General features: G+C 36.2%; 1 protein-coding gene across 1 annotated transcript; it reads left to right on the top strand.

Moving 5' to 3' along the window:
- The first annotated feature begins 4588 nt into the window (after nucleotides 1-4588).
- kptn (kaptin (actin binding protein)) lies at nucleotides 4589-21409 on the top strand. The gene is made up of 12 exons (XM_084730247.1): nucleotides 4589-4938; nucleotides 6863-6945; nucleotides 7058-7142; nucleotides 7234-7288; nucleotides 8556-8634; nucleotides 9120-9193; nucleotides 10618-10724; nucleotides 12229-12333; nucleotides 12422-12485; nucleotides 12630-12765; nucleotides 15164-15337; nucleotides 20990-21409. The coding sequence occupies exons 1-12, from the start codon at nucleotides 4737-4739 to the stop codon at nucleotides 21155-21157; spliced, it is 1332 nt and encodes a 443-aa protein (XP_084586373.1). The 5' UTR covers nucleotides 4589-4736; the 3' UTR covers nucleotides 21158-21409.
- The last annotated feature ends 1471 nt before the right edge of the window (nucleotides 21410-22880 follow it).

Here is a 22880-nt window from a genome sequence, read left to right as displayed (position 1 = left end):
TTTTAGATTTTGTGGTGAACTGTCCCTTTGAATCAGGCCTTAAAACACTCTTAGCAACTGACTACATGTTTTAACAGCTGCATTATAAATTTTATTCTGTTTGATTATCTTATTATATTTTGGTTCATATTTATCTTCCCCTTTGTGCTCGTCCGGACACAATATTTCTGCCCTTCTACATTTTCTTAGGTTTCTTTTATATCTTGTCTGGGTTGGGAAGGTAACTTTAAAAAATGTATTATACAGTTAAAATTATTACCTGTTAAAACATGTAGTCAGTAACATAATATTAAAGTAATGTAACTTGATTACTTTCATTACTATGAAATAACCTCAATATAAAATATGGTGAAACTGTAAGCTAAGGCCTGCAACTAACAATTATTTTCATCATCAATTAATCTGTCGATTATTTTCTCAATTTATTGATTAGTTGTTTGGTCCATGAAATGTCAGAAAATGTTGAAAAATGTTGATCAGTGTTTCCTAAAGACTAAGATGACATCATCAAATGTATTGTTTTGTCCAAAACTCAAAAATATTCAGTTATAATATAACTTATAATATTAAAAAAATGACTCAAAATAATTCATTGATTATCAAAATAGATGCAGTTTAATTTAATAGTTGATTAATAATAGATTAATTGTTGCAGCAGTGTTTTATGTTCATCATTTGGTTCATTAGGTTGTCCAACTGGTTGCTGATTGGTCAAACACAATAAAATTATAAAAATTTCCACCTAATGAAGCATTTTTTCACCAGAGGTCATGATAATGCATTTGATCTCTGTGTGTGCACTGTGGTCGTATATCCTTCTTTATTTTAAAATCATAATCCTGATAATAATCCCCAATTTTACATAATGTATCTGTAATCTGATTACGCTCTTTATTCTGTAACTGTAATGGAATACAGTTACCTTTTTTGTGGATCCTGATTAAGTAATCCCAGTAGATGTAATCCATTACTTCCCCAGCCTGTACATGAATTAAACTTGCTTACATTGCATTTCTTCATATCCAACACAGAGGCATCAGCTGCTGCAGCACCAGACTACAGAGCAACTTCTTCCCTCAATTCATCCTCAGCTCTCCACCATAAATAATAGTTTTATTTTTATTACTTGTTAGTTATTCGTCAGCATATGTCATTTTGTTCTTTGTGAGTAGCATAAAGAGACAACAATGTCCAGTTTGTTATACAACCCTGTGCTGTAAAATTATTTATAAATGAACCTTGTACCTTATAGGTGAATAAATATATACTGTATAAATACATTTAAAAGCAACACCGACCAATAACATACAATGTTAATACACAAGTCATATATTTCTATAATTGTAAACAGTACAAATAGTGCAAAGGGTACTAATATCTGGTCAGCTCAAAAGTTAAGTAAGTGTTTTTACTGCTTGTATCATTTTTTTTTTGTTCTTTTTACAGCATTATTTTTGTTGTACCATCAGTGATGGAATCGTGAATAATTACTAAGTTGCAAAGGGCATGTCTTTTCCTCCTCATATTCATCATATTTCTTATTTTAAGTTTATGTCTCTTCATTCAGCAGCTCCATCAGCTCTGCTTGACAAAACAAAGTCAAAGGAAGCACAGTGGCATTTCTAGACTATCGATTTCATTTTTAATTGGTTAAATTCTTAACAGTATTTAATCAATTAATAAATCAATCATTAACATTGTGTTTTTCTGTTTTTTGTCTGCATGTCCTGTTTTCATTGTCCCATTTGCAATCAGATCACTTTATTGGCTACAAAAATGCAGATGAAAGGTTTGGATATAAATTCAAATTGTACTCAGTTATGATTCTAACTAAGTAGATTACATTGTATAATGAATACACAAGTATGAGTAAAAGAACAGACTTAAAATATGCTCAGAGAAGTACAAGTGCCCAGATAAACTACTTAATTACAATAATCTGAGTATTTGTAGCTTGATACATCCACTGCTGGGTAATTTATCAAACATTTCACTTATTGTTAATGCTGTTCCATTTTTATTTTCTCCTTACAGTCAAGTTTTTTTTAAATCCTGTGTTGTGAAGCACTTTAAGCCCTCAGCATTACACCTCTGCATCAAGCTGCTACTATTTATAATTAGTAACTGGAAAAATGGTGGTGATCCTGATTCACGTTTACAGTTCATGTAAAACTACAGCCACCATAAACTTCTTATGCAAGGTACATTTGTGTGTGTGTGTGTGTGTGTGTGTGTGTGTGTGTGTGTGTGTGTGTGTGTGTGTGTGTGTGTGTGTAATGAGTCAGGAGTTGCAGTGCGAGGTGAGGTGTGTCAGTGTGCAGGATGAGTGATTACAGTGGACAGTAATCCTGCAGATGGATTAGCAGGTGGTATTAGGAGAAGTGGGGGTGTAGCACACTGCCACCTCTGAACTGTCACAATATGGAGCAGCGGCTCTGTCTGTTTCACCCCCGCAACACACACCGGACACTGTAACACACACTGCAGGGCGGTCCAACAACGGGAGAGGCGACTGCTGAGCTGATGAACAGGTGATTGAGCCTGCAGTGTTGATATGGCAACAATTTTTCAGTTAGGTTCAATTCAGAATACTTTATTCGTCCCTCAAGGGGCAGTTCAAGGCAAGTGAGTGTGCAAACAGAACTACACAGACAATTAATGTGCAAACATAAAAAAGTCATTGAAAAGTAATGCAAATATGATGTGTTAGAAGATCAACTCAAAACTGCAGGTGCATTTATTGGTCTGTGCTCAAAGTAAAGTGACCTCTTCTTGTTCTGTGACCATCAGCTTGTCTGCTCTCAGGTCACAGGTCACCACACAAGCAGCGCCCCCTGAGGCTGCTGTTATTACTGCAGGGAGAAAGTCTTACGTATCTCTCCAGTCAAAGTGTTTTGCTCAACTTGATGGTGATCACTCTTATTTAGTTTATTTACTTGTTTTTGCTTCAAGCCCGTGGTTGACTTTAAAGGACCAGTGTGTAAGATTTAGAGGGGATTTATGGGCAGAATATGGAAAAAATGGAATACAGTATTCATAAGTATGTGGTGAGCAAACTCTTTGTAGCCCTCTGTGGATATAAAGAGTTCATTCCAAGGAAATGAAAACAATGCTTCTTATTTCAGGTAATCATATGTCAATGCAACCATAATTATGACTATTATAATCAATTTCTGCCATATTCTGCCAAGAGATCCCCCCTGAATCTTTACATACTGGATCTTGTACATAATATACATGCGTTTTTAAACTCCCACAGACACAGAAACACAGAAAGGCCCTGCATAGCTGGAATTTGAACAACCACAGTGACAACCACTGAGCATAAGGACACACAAATCTAATGCAACAAACGTTTCTGTTTGATTATTTAAAAGGCTGTAGAAAAAGTATTTCACATCAAACGTGAGTGCAAAAGGGCTGTGTGGTCCGTTCAACAACTTGATGAGTGAGTTTTCACTGACATCTGCTGGACAAACATTAACTGTATTTAGTGTGACTGACTGCTAGGTTGTAGATGTAGTTTTATAGGTGTTGCCAAACAAGCAGTCCAAGCTAAAGCATTTATTTTTCTAATCATCTTTCTTTATTTACATACAGTGTGTGAATGGTGTGGTGAGTATATAATGAATCCAACATATACAACAGTATGTTTGCCTTCATTTAAATAGGTACAATCATTTGAACACCTATATTGTAGCTTTGTTTTGCATAATTATTTCTTCTATAATGCTGGAAAAGCTTACTGTTTCTGTTTAATATGCAATTAATTTTCATCACAATGGACCTAATAATTTATTATAAATAAAGATTAGCTCATAAATGTGTAAATAAAATGCATGGATTTAGAGAACAAGTGAGCAGCGGCAGATGCAACTACAAAGTAAAAGGAAATCACCAGCAACAGATCATTGATAATGTAATCCCTTTAAAAGAAAAAGATAATTTGTCACTGCTTTAATTTGGGATGTAACAGACAGCACCGCTAGATGGCAGGATTGTGCGTGCGATGCGTCGAATCTGTCATTAATATACAGCATGAAGAAGAAAAGCCACGTGCTGCCTTTTAGTGTCTCTGATGTTTGCGAAATTCCTAAATACGTTGGGAAGTCAGAGTCCAAAAATTGTTTGACATTACGAATTCTCTACATTTTAACTTGAAAATAATTACCAGATTCACTGTGTAACACGGTGATGACAGTTTAATTAAAGTCCATCAGCACTGGACTACATTTTAGTGACAGAATATCAGCCATGCAAATATAAAAAGTAAAATATATATTTTAAAAAAACCCATAGCACTGTAACGAAACACAAATAATGCACTGAAGTGGGAGATGTAGTTTTGTCAAACTATTTTTTTTGTCAGGAAAAGCTTAATTTTACTTTCCCTGGTTCCCCTGATTCATGAACAGTAAATTCTATTTATCCGACAACCGTGAACGCAGCTCCGCCCTAACCCGGATGTTTTGCTTGTTGATAGTTTGCTGCTCGAGCCATTTAGAACGAGGCAGAGAAATGACTAAGATTTTTAGTTTATTTAATCAAAATTAAGATAATTTCGTTATTAATGAATTAAGTCTTAAATCTAAACCGACTGTTTATCTCATTTGAGCTATTTGACGCTGCCGTGAATGGAGCTGGAGAGCAGAGCATCCACAAAACAGTCATGAAGAGTCTTCATTGTTGACATTTGTGATTAAATGAAGTTAGTGAGTTGAATTTGCTGCTTCAGGATGCTCAGAGAGTCGTATCCCTTCGTGGAGGACAGCTTCAGCCGCTTCCCGTCGCAGAGTAACATCTATGGTCTGTGTCAGGCCGGGCAGCAGGAGCTGCTGGCGGCCACTCTCAAAGGGAAGGTGGTGTGTTTCAGGTACCAGGAGCTGCAGCAGAAGATCAGACCTGTGGCCAAAGAGGTCCAGTTCACATACATACCAGGTACTCACCTGCACAACACCTACAGACAGGGACAGATACTGAAGGTACATGAAGAACATGGAGATCTACAAACATTACTATGACTAAAAAAGTAAAGTGTAATGCTTTTTGTTTGTTTTGTTTATTTAATTAATTCACGTGACACCCATGACAATATGAAGTCTAGGGCTGCAGTTGATGATTATTTTCATAGTAGATAATCTGTTGATCATTTTCTTGATTAATCAATTAGTTGTTCACTCTATAAAATGTCAGACAGTGGTGAAGAATGTTGAGCAGGTTTTCATACACACGTCTTGTTTTGTCCATAACCCAAAACTATTCATTTTATTGTCAGAGAGGAGCAAAGAAACCAAAAAATAGTCTCAATGAAGAAGCTGAAGTCAGATATTTTGGACATTTGTAATAAAAAATAACGCAAAACAATTAATTAATCCTGTCACACACTTGTCAGATTGCAAAATACAAAATAGGTCCACATATGAATATGAATATTTTCATTATCAATTCATCTGTCAGTCATTTTAGTCAATTAATCTATTTGATGTTTTACCTAAATGTCAGAAAATGGTGAAAAATGTTGGTCAGTGTACCCCAAAGCCTGAGATGTCCAAAACTGTCTTTTTTTGTCCACAACCCAAGATATTCAGTTAAGTGTCAGAGAGGAGTAAAGAAACTTGATAATACTGACATTTAAGAAGCTGGAATCAGAATTTAGATTTTTTTTTTCTTAAAAAAAAGGCTCAAATGATTAATCGATTATCAAAATAGAAAGCAATTAGTGTAATAATAGATTTGTAATCAGTTAATCATTACAGCTCTAATGAAGACATTACAATATAACTAAAAAAAAGTGAATAAATTAGGGGTGTCCTGATCCGATATTGATATTGGCTATCGGTCCAATATCAGCCAAAAAACGAGTATTGGATTTTATCGGACTGCATCTAAAATCTCTGATATAAGTGCTCTGATAAGCAGTCCATTTTCTGCTCCAGCACTTCTATCCATAGGTGACTCTGGTCACTGACTATTGTTCTCTGTTTGAGTAACATCACTTGATCAAGCCTTTTCTAACATTCCACACTACAAAATAAGTAATAAAAGTATGTATGATTCACGCTGATATCGTATCAGATCGATATTGGTATCGACCAGTACTCAAGGCTGCAATATCGGTATCATATCGGAAATGAAAAAGTTGTATTGGGACATCCCTAGAATAAATAAAATAAATAAAAATGGAGGCATTCAGATAAAAAAAAAAAACATTAACAAAGAACAACAAATTTGAAAGGATCCTTTCAGTAATTCAAATCAGATTTACAGTACCAATACATTCAGAAAGTGAAACACATTTGACAGGTTGAGTATAGGTATTTAGAATTTTTAGCGATTGTTTTTTTCCAAAAGAAACTGGCTCTCAAATTAATTTTATACAGCATTTAAATATAAATCTTTTACCTTACAAATGAATTTCATTTCTTATTTGGGGGCTGTCTTCATCCTAAACACTTAATATAAATTTAAAGTCAATGTTAAATGACATGCATATAAAATAATCTATGCTGGATCAATATATGTACCTCATCAATATGTACTTCATTTTATAATACATAGAGTGATAACTTATGATACTTCATGGACTAATGTAGCATAACATGAGTCCTTACTACAATTGCTGTACTTAAGTACTTTAGAACAAATCTGAGGTACTTTCACTTCACTTGAATATTTCTGTTCAGTGCTACTTTATACTCATTTAATTTCAGAAGGAAAATATTGTACTTTTTACTGCACCTGTTGTTACTAATTGTATTTTCCTTTAGCAGGGCAGTTTCCATAACTCAGTAATTAATCCTGAAACTTCTGTGTCTGTTGTTGTTCGATGCTGAAAAGATTTGATCATGTCTTTTTTACCTAGTTGATGCTGAAATTGTGTCAATTGATGCCTTCAACAAGTCTCCACCCAAAAGAGGCCTGGTGGTGGGCATCACATTTGTAAAGGTATTTTCACAGTAATGTTCACAAGTCATAGCATGTGCAGACTTAACTACAAGAGTTGTAAAACCTTTCCACTGTTACAGAAGCTTTGTTAATTATGTGTGAACCCCTGCAGGACTCTGGTGACAAAGCCACACCGTTTCTGAATATCTACTGCGACTATGAACCCGGCTCAGAGTTCAACCTGGAGTCCATTGCACGTGAGTGAAGCAATCGGTGTCCAGATGTGTACAGTGCTGCTCACTCTACCAGATGTTTCACATGCTGATGTTGGTGTGTTCCTCTTAACAGAGAGCTGCCTGAATCTGGAGCTGCAGTTCACACCGTTCCAGCTGTACCACACAGAGTGAGTCGGCTGCTGCACAGCTGTGATACACTGCAAATGAATATTACATTCTAAATGCAGAGGCATGTAGCAGCTAACCGGGGCTTTTTCTGTCTCGCACAAAGTTCACACCGAGTTCAGTTGCCATGGTAACCACCGCTGCAGTTCAGGATTACAGACTGAAACATGTAAAATAACCAGGTCCTGAGAATCAATTGTAAAGATAAAATTGAGTCCTCACTAGGGGCTGCAGAATTAATCACAATATTATTGAAATCACAATATGGCCAAGAGCAAAATCCAAATCACAAAACCAAATTACAGTTTTTTGAAAAGAGAAAATGTCAGAAAACAACATTCAAATAAAGTACTTCAGTGCTGCAGAGATGCACCGACCTAGAAATCTTGTTCTTCAGTCTCAGTAAAAATAATCACAATATAACTTCTTTAACATATCGTGCAGCTCTAGTCGTCACCATTCATACAGGATGCAAGAGTGGACATGATACTGCACAGTGACACCAGTACAAACCAGTGGACAGACTTTGCTTTGCAGTGCAACAGGATTACTGGAAATACAATAAACATTCACAGTCCAATCAATGTCTCACTATGGTTATAAAACATGGTATCTGTTGATTATTTTAACTGTCAATGAAAAATAAAATGTCTGACAATAGAAAATGTTTTAGAAACAGATATTGATTTAACAATATTGAAAAAAGCTCAGCATGCCCCAGTAGTACCCTCATCAAGCCTTGTTTTTTGAAGTTTGTTCTTAGCAGTACTGTTCTCTACATCAGCAATTATTGATTATAACTGATTTTAAAAAAAACAAAAACACAAAACCAGGCCAAGAACTTTCCATTTCCAGCTACTGTCAACTGTGCACTCAGTTTATAAAATATATTCACACTAATTACCAACTGCTTTTAATATTTGATAATTGTATTATTTTCACTTTATATTTTCTTGTGCTGTGCTTAAATGTTTATCTTATTGAAACATGACTTTGAATCTTTTAAAATTCTTTTGAAGGAAAATGAAAATGAAAACAAATCTGTGAAATGTATGAAAACACTAAGAACTGTGTTGCACTGAATTGTGGAGTTAGACTATTAAACTGTTGCTCACGATTTCTGTGATCAGGATTTTTTGGGGTGGACCTGAAATGTGGCTTGGTGATGTAACGGAGCCATGGTCCCCCAACACTGTTTAAACCCCACAAACTCTCTCTGTCATCCTCTGCTCTGTGGTGACTGTCAGTAAGCTCTGCTCTCTCTGTCAGGGTGCAGTGTGACGATGGAGGCAGAGAGACGGTATTTCTGCTCAGCGGTCATGACCAGAGGATTCACCTGTACAAGGAGGTCAGATCACAGACTACATGAACTTGTCTGTGTGTGTGTGTGTGTGTGTGTGTGTGTGTGTGTGTGTGTGTGTGTGTGTGATAAGATTTTGGTCAAAATTTACTCTGCTTTATCTGTATGTTTATGATTGAAAAACTAAACCTGACCTTCAGTCGGCATGAGTAGGTAACTACTGAATTTTCATTTTTTGGTGAACTATCCCTTTAAAGAGATGTTCAGTAGATGTTGACTTTAAATGCTCTTTGTCCCCGTTGGCTTAAAAGTTGAGGTTCAGCGTTCATCCTTGACATTGGAAACAGCAGTTGACAACAAGATTCATTGTTCTGTCAAATAGAAGACTTGTGGATTAAAAGGGATCAAAGTTACGAGACGGCTTTTTTTCTTAGCAAGATAGATAAAAGAAGATGGTAATGAGTTTAGCGTATCTGTTCATTCATCATGCAAGAGCAGAGGAGCATTCAGCCTGACTGCCCTGTTTCCAACAGAACGCCTCCCTCCACCAGTTTGAGGAGCAGCCAGTGGAGAGACTCTTCCCTGAACTACAGCAGCTGCCCAGCAAGTTAGTCTGAGTCCCTCTGCCTCTGTTTGTTCTCTGTCTGTTAGGTGTCGTGAGTACTGAATAACTGAGTGATTGAAGCCATCAACAACTTGGAAGTCACTCCTTATTTCAATGCCATGATTTTCCTGCATAAACCAATTTACTTCTCAAATTTTGGCTCAAAGGATTATTTTGTTCATGCTCAGCCTGTGGAGCTGATATAAACAAGAACACTAAGAATGAAAACACCCATGTGCCATTTACAAAGGCACACTGTTATGGAGACAGCAATGATTTGGTTAACAAAAAAGAACAATAGCAATATAAAATGCAAAGAAAAGAAATTATAGCTGCTGCATAGTGACGAGTCAGGTTGAGCATTTTGAGGAGGAGGAGGAAAAAGAAGAAGAAGAGTAAAGAAGAGACAAGTGACAAATACATGACTGGACTGATAACTGTTAAAAACTTCTTAAATGTCTCTGAAATCATGTTTCTTAATGTTTCTCAATGTTTAAGTAAACAATGTCTGACTCCAAGAGCAAATCACAATCCTGCTGTGACCTCAAAAATTCAGTTTTCAAGAAAGAATTTTGAGAATTTGTGTGCCTCATCTGGACCACATATATGTCTGAAAATTATTGTCACAAAGATCGATTGCTCCATAAGTGAAAAAATGATATCAAAGATGCTTTATTTTCCATTGACTGTGATAGCTTACATGAGGATACAATTCAAAAGTTTATTAAAAATTCATTTTTTGAAATACAATTCAAATTCACCAGCTACATCTGCCATGACATCAACATTTTGTCATTTCCATGAGCATCAGAGATTTATTTTACAAGAATGTGCACTTGATGTTTATGCTAAAACATTTTAATGCACCGGGGGCTCAATTTCAGATAAATTAAAAATCCAGCTGGATTGTTTGTGAAGAACAGTCTGAACATGCAGTGGAGAAGGTTTGGTGTTGATTGAACAAAAAATGTGGGAGGAGATATATTTATTTGGTTTTACAGTTTTTGAGAAAAAACAGTGATAGACTTTCCTGCCAGCTCAAAGCATGTGGAAGTTTCTGTTCAACTTGGGTATAATTTGGACAGTAATTGTAGTGCTGCCATCAGGATTATTAGCCTACAAAGCCATTTGAGGATGTCTGGTGTAGGACTGGACCTGTGTGCAAAGTTTGTTACATTTTCATGTATGGGAATGCAGATTTTCAAGGGAGAAGAGGAAGGAGAAAAATAACAAATTGACAAAAATAAGAGGGACCAGCAGCCTTGCTTGCTGGCCCCTAATTAGTCACCCATTCATACAGAATGAAGACAGTAGAAGTGATAACCAGCATCAACATTGCATGTTGTCAGTGTCTGTCAACACATTGATGTATGTTTGATCTGTACCCCTCTGTGTTTAACTCTTGTGTCTCCTCTCCTTCCATGCAGTGTGCTGTGGTTGGATGTGTTGAGTATAGCTGGAGGCCGGAGACTCTCGGCGTTTGGCTGTCAGAACGGCTGCGTTGGATTGGCTCTGGTCAACCAGACAGGACCAGGTGAAGGACACCAAACACAGAATAACTCTGTCACATGACCTTTTCACACAATGTGCCTCCAGAGTGTGATTGAGGAACACAGTGAAGTCCCCTGTTCCTTCCTCCAGGGACGCTTAACACACATATATACGTCTTTGGCCAGACTCCTTTGTTACATTACTTACTTGTGTCATTTTATGATCCCATCTGAATTGTGCCATCAATTATTCATAGGTTGTTAGTCAATTTAAAGCATAAATTTGACAGTGAAGACAGTCGTCATTTGTCGTAAAACTTTTGAAGTAGCAGAAGTCACATAAGTGACATCATGATTTTCTCCCTCTAAAAGCTAATGTTAGCCGCTGAAGCTACGATGCCTGTACTAGGATGTAGTCACACAACAGCAGGTTCTACTTATTCTTTCTCCTCACGGCTGATAAAAGCACCAGGACTCGCAGGATAAGATAACGTTACAAAGGGACAGTGAGATTGGTGTAGGTGACATATATTGGGTGAGACGAGAGATCTAGTTCAACTACAACAAACCCACAACAAACTCAGACTTTCTTGACTTGTAAAATTCTATTTTAAATTGGTGAACAATATATGTGTAATTTGTGGCACAGTTTAAACAGAATCAAAAAGTTATTTGTCTCTCAGCAGAGTTAAAAAATTGCATTTCCAAAATTATCGGTAAACTCATTGAAATGAAAGTGAATAATAGTTCATGTTTTAATATTTCTCAAAAGATTTTTTTCTGTGTTAAAACTCAAATTATTCAACTTTATATGAATAAGAAAAGTAAATTATCTCAACTCAAGATTATAGCTCAGAAAAAACTTTGTTAACTTAAGAGTTTGAATTGGGCTCAAAACTCAGAAATGTATAGCAGTGATTTGCCCTGAAATTTGAATTGTCTCAAGTTTTTTTTTTTGTTTACAGTGTTGTGTTTTCATTTAATTTGTCACCCTTCTGTAGAATGCTATCATGAAACATACATTCTGTTCTTTATAGCACAGTAACATCTGATTTAATGTGATGGAGTGAAATAGAGCCCAATCATTTTGAGTGTATAAAGCACATGTAAGTATAACACATAAGAATATTTGCCACAGCTGTACGGTGCTGGAAAACCTTGAAAATGCTTGACAAGTGCTTGAATTTGACTTTGGAAAATGTGTAGGAACTCTGTAGACCTGCTCTACATGAAAAATGCCCTGAGATAACTTCTGTTAAAACTGACTTTACTTGACTACTGTGCATTACTCTGCTACGTTAATTTTATTAAGATGACCAGAGGGCCTCAGTTCTCATCAAGTTTACAAAACTGTATCTGTGCTGCATATTTTAAGATATGCAGTAAGCAGCAGTGTGACATGGACAGTGATGAGAATTAAATGTTGGAAGCAAATATCTTAATTTGGCCATTTAAGTCTGGAAACTGTTCCTAAATTGCTCTCCGATGGGATTTTCAGTGATCATGAACATACCACAGGATTATTAATTCTCATGTGTTTTTTATCAGAGGTTTTGCAGAGCTGGCGGTTCCAGTTTGACAGTCCGATCTCCACAGTGCTGCTGTTCCCTCTGAGCTGCCAAACTGATCCCAACCAGCCCAGCACAGAGAAAGGTATGTTTCAGTACAGACTTGGATCCTTACTTTGGTAAAAATCAAGGATTTGTTTCACTGATTGTTGGTGTCTTTGCTTTTTTTTTAGTTGTGGAAACAGAAGGCTACAACCTTCTGGTAACCAGCACTATAGAGATGGCCGTCGTCTACAGGTCAGAATCAGATCACTTTTTAAAAAGAAAAAAGTGGAGTCATCACTTGATTTTGTGTTTTTTTCCACTCAGACTTCATTTCTGTGGTTGAAAAAATGTCTCTGGGCTGAGGTGAGAACAGTGTGTTTGTGTGTGTCCTCTCAGAGATGTCCAGGAGCGAGGCTTGTCTCACCCCGTGTGCCTCTCAGAGAGTGACCAGTGGGACGCAGTGCTGTGTGCTCTGGTCATTGACCTGGATTTTGACGGGCAGAAGGAGGTGCTGTTGGGAACATATGGGCAGGTCAGTCAGGTCTTTATTAATAGTAACCATATAAACACTTAATCTGATTCTCTCTGGTTGGAATAAATATAACATTAGACGGTGACATTAGGTTTCTGTCCCTCCTGGTGAGTCTCCAGGAGGGACGGAAATATGGCAAATGTATAATGTAACAATGCCACTGTAAGACCTTTTAATAATCAGTTAAGTAAGTTAAGTTATAAATCAGTTTGCAGGGTATTCTGTGGGATCTTCAAAATATTAAAAAGAAGTATTGAATTTAAAAATCTAAACTCAGGGCCTTAAAAGTTTTGAATTTCATTTACAGTAAACATAGGTCTCAATTTTTTCTTGTCCTTTTGTTGGATTATATAAATGTTATAAGCCAGAAGAATGAAGTCAAGAGAGTAAAATCTGGCAGTTTCTTGTAAACTTTGCTGCTGGCTGAGACAAAGCAGCCCCTCCTCTCTCTGCAGGCAGAGAATCACATCAGAGGAGGACAGGATGAAGATACTGACCGATGTCTCTGTTCTTCATTTTTTATAAACCTCACTCAGTATTCTGATTTCAGGATTATGATTTATTATATTGACATTTTAGATTTGTTTCCAGTGAGATAATAGATGAACTTGGTAAATAACGATTTTCCATTATCTGCTCACGTCGGGGTCCTGCATCATCCTGTCAGGGTTTATTTCATAATAATGACACGCTCATTGTACATTATCCTTTAGCATTATCCTCTGCCTCGTTCGTTTCCACTCAGGAGGAGTTTCTCTGTGTGAAGGTCTAGCTGGTAAACTTATCAAAGTCAAAATTTTGTCTGAATAATTATAGCTTTGTCAAAAAGATATATGCTGAATTTCGGATAGTTTTATCATGTTTTACAAACTTTTAGATGTGTACATTGGCTGATAAGCAAAGAAACTGAATATTTTAAACTGCATTTGGCATAGCAGGCTCCCCATAGAACAGATCAAACCAAATTCCAGTCAAAAATCGGTCACTTTTATTTATGCCTGTGCCTTATGATACAGAACATGATAACACCACAAGAGCTATATGAATCACAAAGAGTTACATGTCAGGTCTGCATGATCTGCCATGATCCTTTTGTGAGAGATTCTAGGTTTGTAAACCGCCTATAAAAGTTGAAATTTTAATTTTTATTCAGAATTTACAAGAACTTTCTGCTTAATCGATTGCTGTTATGTTTCTGGCTCAAGATTAGACACTTCACAGTGGGCGGGGCCACTTTGTAGCTTGTCAAGAAAAGTTTTATTTTGATTAAATGCTTTTGGGAATGTAAATGCACATTTTATCAGATCACTTTATTTGGTGCCCATATAAGCAGTTAAGTTTGAATCTCTAATCAAACAGGTGGAAACAGCGTTTTTGGGGACTATTTTCAGCAGTGGATTAATCCACATTTGGTGCTCTAGTGAGTATTTCAGGAAGCAGCACAGTGTGAGATGGAGTCCAAATAAACTACAGTGTGTGTGTGTGTGTGTGTGTGTGTGTGTGTGTGTGTGTGTGTGTGTGTGTGTTCGTGGTAATGAGGGAACATGTCACCCACTGCAGCAGTGCTGCAATGACTCACTGGTGTGTTTTTAATAGTTTTGGACAACAGTGGAGCGCTATGGCACAAAGGAATTAGATATATCAGGCTTTGGATTAATTGTTGGTGTTTGTCTGGGATTTGTTGACAATAAGAATTGCACACACAGTTGCCTTTAGTGGAAAAAATGCTTCAGTGGGTGGAATTCTCACCATTTTCTGTCTTTAAATCAATCAATAAATCAATAAAATTGTGCACAACTAAGGAAGGAACAGCTGGACAAACCAATAAACCAAACAACAAACATAAAACACTTAGAGCTACAAGGATTCATTTATTATTACTATTAAACAGACTAATTAATCAACCTCTGACAGTAAACTGAATATTCTTGGGCTGTGGACAAAACAAGACATTTGAGGACGTGATCTTGAGCTTCATCTCAAACATTTTTCAGTGTTTCCTGACATTCTATGGACCAAACAACAGTCGATTAATTGAGATTGATTGACTGTTGACATTGACTGATTAGTCAATGATGAAAATAATCATTAGTTGCAGCCCTAAAAACACAATATTAGACTAAACTATTTCACCATATTTTATACTAATAAGGTAATCCAAAAGTAATGGATAGTAATCAAGTTACATTACTTAAATATTGTGATACTTGAATTATGTTACTCATTACGTCTTTTAACGGGTAATTAGTAACTGTTTTGCAGTACATTTTTATAGTAACCCTCCCAACCCTAGGACACATTTGTCACTTTGGTCACTTTCCAGTCATCTGATCAGAGTGGGCGACTGACGTGTTGACATCCTGATGATGACAGTGTTTTCTGCCTTTCTGCCCCGCAGGAGCTTCTCTGTTACAAATTCCAGCCGGCAGGGAGCGGACGAGACGGACAGTTTCAGCTGCAGTGGAGGCGGAGCTTCAAGAGTCCTTTGCTGTCCATCATCTACTTAGACTTGACAGGGGACGGGCTGAGAGAGCTGGCTGTCCTCACACTGAAGGGACTGCATATCTTGCAGGTATGTAGCAGGCAGCTGTGTTACAGCGGTGGGTGATACTAATACAAGATACGTTCTCAGGCTCAGTGCCTCTCTGTTGTTCTGCATATCAGCAGAATGGATTCGACATCTGCTCACTCACTCAACACAGAGCCATGATCATGAACTGAGAAAATTATTTGTATTGAAGAAATGAATTGAAACAAACATCAAGTTGTTGCTGGCCTCTACTGGCCAAAAGGGGAAATTGCAGCAGAATAGAAAGCACTGATTTCTTAAGCAGTGGACAGTAATTGTCAAAAACAACCTGTTTTCACACAAGAAGCATATAAATAAATAGTAAAATAAAAATAAAATAATATAAATCAAATATGACATAATGAGCCAATAAAAAGCTTTTCATTTGTGTTTCTCCATTATAAAGACACTGATAAGACTTTATTTGAATTAGTGTGCATAAGACTGGCATGACACCATCATAACCATGACATAACTTTGTAAGAGTTTATAATAACCATCATTAATAAATGGTAATTTGTATAGCTGCAATGATTGATTGATCGATTATTAATCAATTATAAAATGAATTGCCAACTATTTTGATAATCAGTTAATCAGTTTGAGGCTTCTTAAATGTGAATATTTTCTGGTTTCTTTGCTCCTCTCTGACAGTAAATGAAATGTCTTTGAATTCTGGACAAATCAAGACATTTGAAGACGTCGTCTTGGGCTTTGGGAAACACTGATCAATATTTTTTACCATCTCATGGACCAAACAAGTAATGAATCAATGGAGAAAGTGATTAGCAGATAATGAAGATAAACTTAAAAGGAATGACTTGAGAAATAGGTCCAAACATGTGGAGCACATGGACGTACTGATAAGATTGTGACAGGATTAATTAATCAATTAATTGGGAGAATAAAAGACTGATTAATTGACATTGAAAATAACAGTAAACTGATAGTTAATTATGATTAAAACAGTTAAAAATGATTTTACTGGTAACAAACAATAAAATGATCAACCAATAATTACCAGTTATTAGTAATCCTATATTTTATGTTATTTTATCATTAGTTTGTATAATATAAAATAATTAGTTTATAAAATATAAATAGTATCATGCCTTTGTCATGACAACTTGACATTAACCAATACAACATAATGTGTCATAAACATGTCATAGTAACACTAATTAACAACCTTAAAGAAAGTCTTTAGCTTTGTGTGGTACATCACATTAAACTGTCATATGTGGTTGGTTTTGACTTTAGCTGTTACAACACCATTATAAATGTGTTGTGAATATTTTCCTTGACTACAGTGGTACAGTTTGGACTTCACATTAAAGTGTTATTACCAGTGGTGGACAAAATACTCAGATTCTTCAGTTAAAGTAGAAATACTGTAGTCCTACAATGTTTGATTACAAGTAAATTTTTGCACTCAAATGTAACTTAAGTAAAAATATTTAAGTATTAACAGCAAAATGTACTTGAAGTACCAGAAGTAAAGTTTTTTTTTTTTTTTTTTTTTTTTTTTTTTTTTTTTTAACAGAATAGCACTTTAACCAAAGTTATTACAGTGGAAACCTCTTAGAACATTCATGTTTTGGGATTGTCCTTCTGTTCATCCCACTCTTGTAAATGTGATTTCTCAACAACTCCTTGATGGAACTTTTTTTTTAGACTTGGCACAAATGACCCCTCAAGGTTGAACAACAAATTAATATAATTATGACAAAATGTCACACAAATGTCTAATAGGACAAAATAATGAGGTGATGACATTTTATATCCAAAAGGCCAAAGGTCAACTTCACCGTGTCATCATAATCTTCAGCTCTCTATCAGTCCTCTGTCCACCTTGATTCTAGTTTTTCTGTATTTTTCATGCAGATTATCATCTTTTACCTTCACCTTGACAAATCTTTCCAGAGAAAGTGTTCTGACTCTTGTTGTACCTCTGAGAGTAAATGATGATAATCAGCATTTATTAAAGTCCATATTCAGATCATTCAAAAGTTGAATGGGGCATGTCTTTGGATGCGGGAGGAAACCGGAGAACTCGGAGAAAACCCACAACAGCACAGGGAGAACATGCAAACTCCACACAGGAAAGCCCAAGGACTCAAAGCCAATCTGAAATTGTTTTTCCTGTGGACTCCTGTGCTGCCCCCATCCCTCTTAACCCAACACAACAGCAGGGTTGTAGCAGTTTTAGTCCAGATGTAGTCAGTGGACTTCATTGTAGTCCATGTCAGTGTGTTTGTTAGTAACAGTTCAGTCACGGCACATATGAAATGTCGTGTGACTGGAATGTGTACTAAATCCCATTTGGGAACTTCCTGTGTTTTCCCAGAAGTCATAGCAACTATCAACTACCTACCAGCGGCTAGCAGGAAATGCTCCGTTACTAGAAATAACTAAAGAATAAAATAGATAATAAAATGAAAAATTAAAATATATATATGCACACAAACAAAAAAGAAACAAAAAAACAAAAAAAAAGACGATGCATGTAGGCCAAAATGTCTCCTAAACTGACTGAGGTCCAATATGTTATATGCAGAATTAGAAAGACCTATCAAAAGGGAAGGAGGGCACTTAACCAGCATATATTTCAACTTGAACTCACAATCTCCCCAAAAAAACAGAGAAATAGCACAAAAAACCTACAACATTGCTACTGAAAACAACTCAGTTATCCTGCAGCTGCCTTTAAGGGTTTAGGCCAGAGGGTCTAATACGAATCAGTGAAAGTAAATACAGCCTTAAATAAACATTTACATATATACATATATCGGCTCTGTTAACTTTAACAGTATGTCAACGGAGCAAGACAATTGCTTGAATGCACAAACAACTTTTAGCTAAACTGACAAGAAATTTATTCCTAAAAGGGAATTAACAAATAAAAAAAGTTATCAACGCAATCAACTTACAGACTTGCAGACTTCTAACTTTGTCTATTCCAGAAAAAGCCAACTATTTTTTCTCATTGCTATAAAGTTTGCTGTCAGTATTTTTCCAGTTATGCTGTTGTCACAGTTTAGTCAAAGGTGATCAGTCAATACTTATCATGGACGTGTTGGTAGACAAAATGAAGAGTGGGTGCTTCTCCTCTGTTTCCTCTGAAGCGTCTCTGTTGATCCGTCCTGCAGGTGGACTGCTTCGCTCAGCCAGGTCCATTCAGCCTTGTAGTTTTTCTGTCCTGTAGTTTTCTGGGTGAAGGTCAGAGTCAATCTGTCCTCTGGCTCTGCTCAGTTAGTAAAGTCACTGACTGGAGAACACGACTTGTCATAATGGAACAGAACTCAACAATTGTACTTGTGGAATGTCAGTATTCTATGTCCATATATGGTAGATTTACACACACACACACACACACACACACACACACACACACACACACACACACACACAAACAATATACCTACATTTAATGTATGTTTTCAGTGACAGATGATATGCTTTTGTATATTCATGTATTTTGAGTTGAATAATAGACAAATCAGTGTATTGAGGAAACAACTACAGTAACACATAATGCAATAAAATGTGTTGTCATTCTCACCATCAGTTACAATTTTTTGTTATTTACTTTATTATTACAGAGCTTGTGTTCAGCATATGGATACTCTGACATATTTATATACATTTTTTTTTTTTGCAAATACAGTGGAAACTTCTATCAGTGATCATGTCTGTCCTGGTCAAGTCAGTCACTATAAGTGGAGGATTATTATATTATTATTATTAAATTATATTCTCACTTTTATTGGCTGTTTCAAACACTTGTCAAATTACTGTACAATTATTCATGTGTCATGTATGAAAAGACCCAACATGAACACTGTTAGGAGAAAACTTCATCACTGTGAGCAAATTATTTAAACAATATTTGTATAGGAAGGATTTTATCCCAGACTTTTTCACCCATAGAAGCAGTTGATCAATATATTACAGATTATTATATTATCCTGTTTTTATCAATAACAAATACATGTAAGAACATTTTAATGTTGTAGTTCATCGATGTGGAGCCAGTTTTAGATACTTTACTCCTGGGCAGAGCACTACATTAGATCATATAAGTATGTGTTGTGTTTTTAAGTTTAAGTTTAAAAAGTAAATAAAGCTGTATAGTGTGGCATAAAATGCAGACACTCAAGTGAAGGGCAAGTACCTGGAATTTGTATTTAATTGCAGTACTTGAGTAAATGTACTTTGTTACTTTTCAACAGTGGTTATGACCCTGTCAAAGGCTTTTCTAAATGTCATGAATATTTTTCCTTGACATCAGCTACAGTGGAACAATTTAGACCTTTTGTTAAGATGATGTTACCACACTGTCAGATGTTGTCTTGGTTAATGTCAAGTTGTCATAAGAAAGACATCTAAAACAATGTCAACTTTACATCAGAAATTACATAATTGGCAGAATGAAGCTTCATGACAACAATCATAAACATTCATATAACCTCCTTCATGTTCATGATAGGTATCATGTCATGTTTTTTTAATAATCTTTTTATTTATTTATTTTAGCAGTATAGGGATAATGCAAAAACATCACCCCAAAAAAGACATTACAGTTAGTCATGTCCTTTATAATCCCCCACCAACTGTGGGACAGTTCATAGCATCCACAAACAAGTAAGAAACATAAAATGCTAATAATAAGAATAAGAAATAATTAACACCATAGGCCTGTAATGTAAGAGAATAAATAGAAAAAAAATATTATTTAAAATAACTTAAAATCAGTTGTATAGAGTTACCAAGTTAAATAAAATTGTCAATTAGATATAGTATATACTTAGAAAAACCACAACAATTGGAACTAACACATACATATGCCTACATACACATACATATGTCTGTACATTCATACCACAAAATTCTAAAAATTGAATTTTAGCAGCATCCTAATATATTTCCCTTTTTAAAATACATATAAATATACATACACACAAATAGTTCACATGTACAAAAACATATTTGCGCACACACAAACAAAAAAGAAGAAAAATTATACATGAAACAAAAAAAAAAACTACAAATAAATAGAATTAAAAAATAAAGTAAAACAAAAAAGGAGGGAAAAAACAAGGGAGGGTTTTTTATGTTCACATGTATTGTTGTGTATAACCAACTCAAAACACAAACTCATGCATATGTAATAGTGTAATGGTGTTAATGCTCTCAGCCTGTTCCTCATCCCAAGCTGGTATTTGTAGTTTCTCATAATAAGCTAGAAAGAGAGACCATATTAGAGACCATATTTCAAAATATTTTGTCACCAAGCCTCTTAAAGTGTGTTTTATCTTTCCCAGTTTGATGTGAAGCATTTCATCTAAACCTCATCTTGATTATGCCATGGTTATTACAATGTTATGTCAGTCTTATACACACCCCTTCAAGTGTTACAGAGAGAGTTTCTCCTGTGATTATGTGAGGCCTCTTGTAGCATCAGTCTCCATCACTGAGCAGCTGAAGGCCGACATCTCACTTCATCCACCTTTTCAGCAGTAAACACCCCGAGCAGACAACTGCTGCAGCGTCTCTAAAGCAAGGCTGAGCGCTGATGCTCCCATCTTACAAATCCATCTTACATACATCTTATTTGAATTTGACGTTGTGTTATTTTGTTCCCTGTCTTCTCAGCACACTCTCACCAGCACCGCTGACTTGGTCCTGGAGCGGCTCGCCCAGAGGGTGTCAGCGCTGACAGCAGGCTCTGAGCTGGAGTCAACCAAAGCTCAAGAAGACACTGAGGAAAAGGATTCTCCAGCTAAGAGAGAGGACTCTACAGCTCAGAGCCCGTCGAATTAAGACAAACGGTGGCTTTTCTTTACATGTGGAGGTCCCAATGGTTCAGACTGAAGTGTTGAAGTGTAATTACACCTGTTACATTCAGAAAATCAAACATCACATTTGCCATCAAAAACAGAAACACTCTTCTTTGTGGCTGGATGGATGTGATAGTAAAATAAACTGATTAAAGATCTCACATTAGGCTGATGTGCTGTGCTGTAGATAGTGTACAGTAATATGCAGATAATAAATTACATTTGGGTCCATACACTCACTGTTTTTGGGTGTTTGTTGTGTTTTTATCGCCTGTGTTGTTACTGTGTTCTTCTCGGATGAATTTAATTTGACTACATATTGAATGTCATACTTTTAAAGGCAAAATTCACCTCTTTTCATATGGATGTTAAGTCAGTGTTGATGGTAAATGTAGTCAGTTTAAGCAATGAATTCCTCAGTGCTTCTATATTGACCAAGAGAATTGAGCCTGACATTATTAAAGGGAAAATTCTGCACTTTTCATTTTCACAGATAAATTGAAAACTGCCAAGATGGATTCTCGCATGATCTCATGAATCCAGCTGTCTCACAAAGTAACCTGCACACTGCAGGGACACTGGACCTACACAGGTGCAAGACAAGGGCAACATTATAACTGGACAATGACGAGACATGACAGGTCCTCTACTGTAGGTTGATCAGCTGTTTATATCTGTCTGTACAATTGTCTGTCACTGTAAAGTTCAGCCTGTTATCCTGCAAACAACAGCTCACTGCTCTGAAAATACACACTCTGGAGTTGGAGTATGTAAGAGCTAAAACATCTACTCCTTCTAAAAGGTTTTTAATGATTTTTTACCACTCATAAATAGATATTACTTATTCAGAGAACATTTAACATTATTCTGTATTCATTTTAGTTTAATGTAAAATGAATAAATGTGAAACATTATGTGTGGCAAAAACAAAAACAGACATTTTGCACCAGAATGGAAAATTCAAAGGTGATCATTTTGGCTGTAGAGTTTTTGTTGGAACAGCCAGAATTTCAACTTACCATGTTTCTTCAATCTCTGATGATATATCATGGTCATTTATGATTTAGTGTAATAAATATATTACAGGAACAAATGGAGGCCAAATAAGATTTTAGTAGGACACCTTACAGTGCACTTCCTAGAGGGCCTTTCGTCATGTTTTTTCCTCTAGAATAGCACCTTAGACTACAGTTTACCACATTTTGTCTACTAGAAGGACACCTCACCACATTTTGTCCACTGGAGGGGCATCCTAAGGGTATTTTATCATGTTCTGTCCCCTGGAGGTTTACCTTAGACTACATTTTACCAAATTTTGTCCACTGGAGGGGCAGCCTGGAGGGCATTTTTATCACATTTAGCCCACAAGAAGGCCACTTTACCATATTTTATCTAACAGAGAGGCATCCTGGGCATTTTGTCATGTTTTGTCCACTAGAGGAGCACCTTAGATGGCACTTGACCACATTTTGTCCACTAGAGGGGCAAGTAAGGGGGCACTTTACCTCATTTTGGGCATCCTAGAAGGCATTTTATCATGTTTTGCCCTCTAGAAGGGCACCTTAAAATGCACTTGACCATATTTTGTCCACAAGAAAGCCATTTAAGAATATTTTGTGCACTAGAAGAGCACTCTAGAGAGCACCTTACCACCTTTTGTCCACTGGAAGGGCACCTTAGAAGGCACTTTATCACGTTTTATCTAC

Source organism: Lutjanus erythropterus, chromosome 11 (assembly GCF_056507025.1).
Source record: "Lutjanus erythropterus isolate fLutEry1 chromosome 11, fLutEry1.hap2, whole genome shotgun sequence".
In the NCBI taxonomy this organism is placed as follows: Eukaryota; Metazoa; Chordata; class Actinopteri; order Lutjaniformes; family Lutjanidae; genus Lutjanus; species Lutjanus erythropterus.
This window is presented reverse-complemented; position numbering and strand designations above follow the sequence as displayed.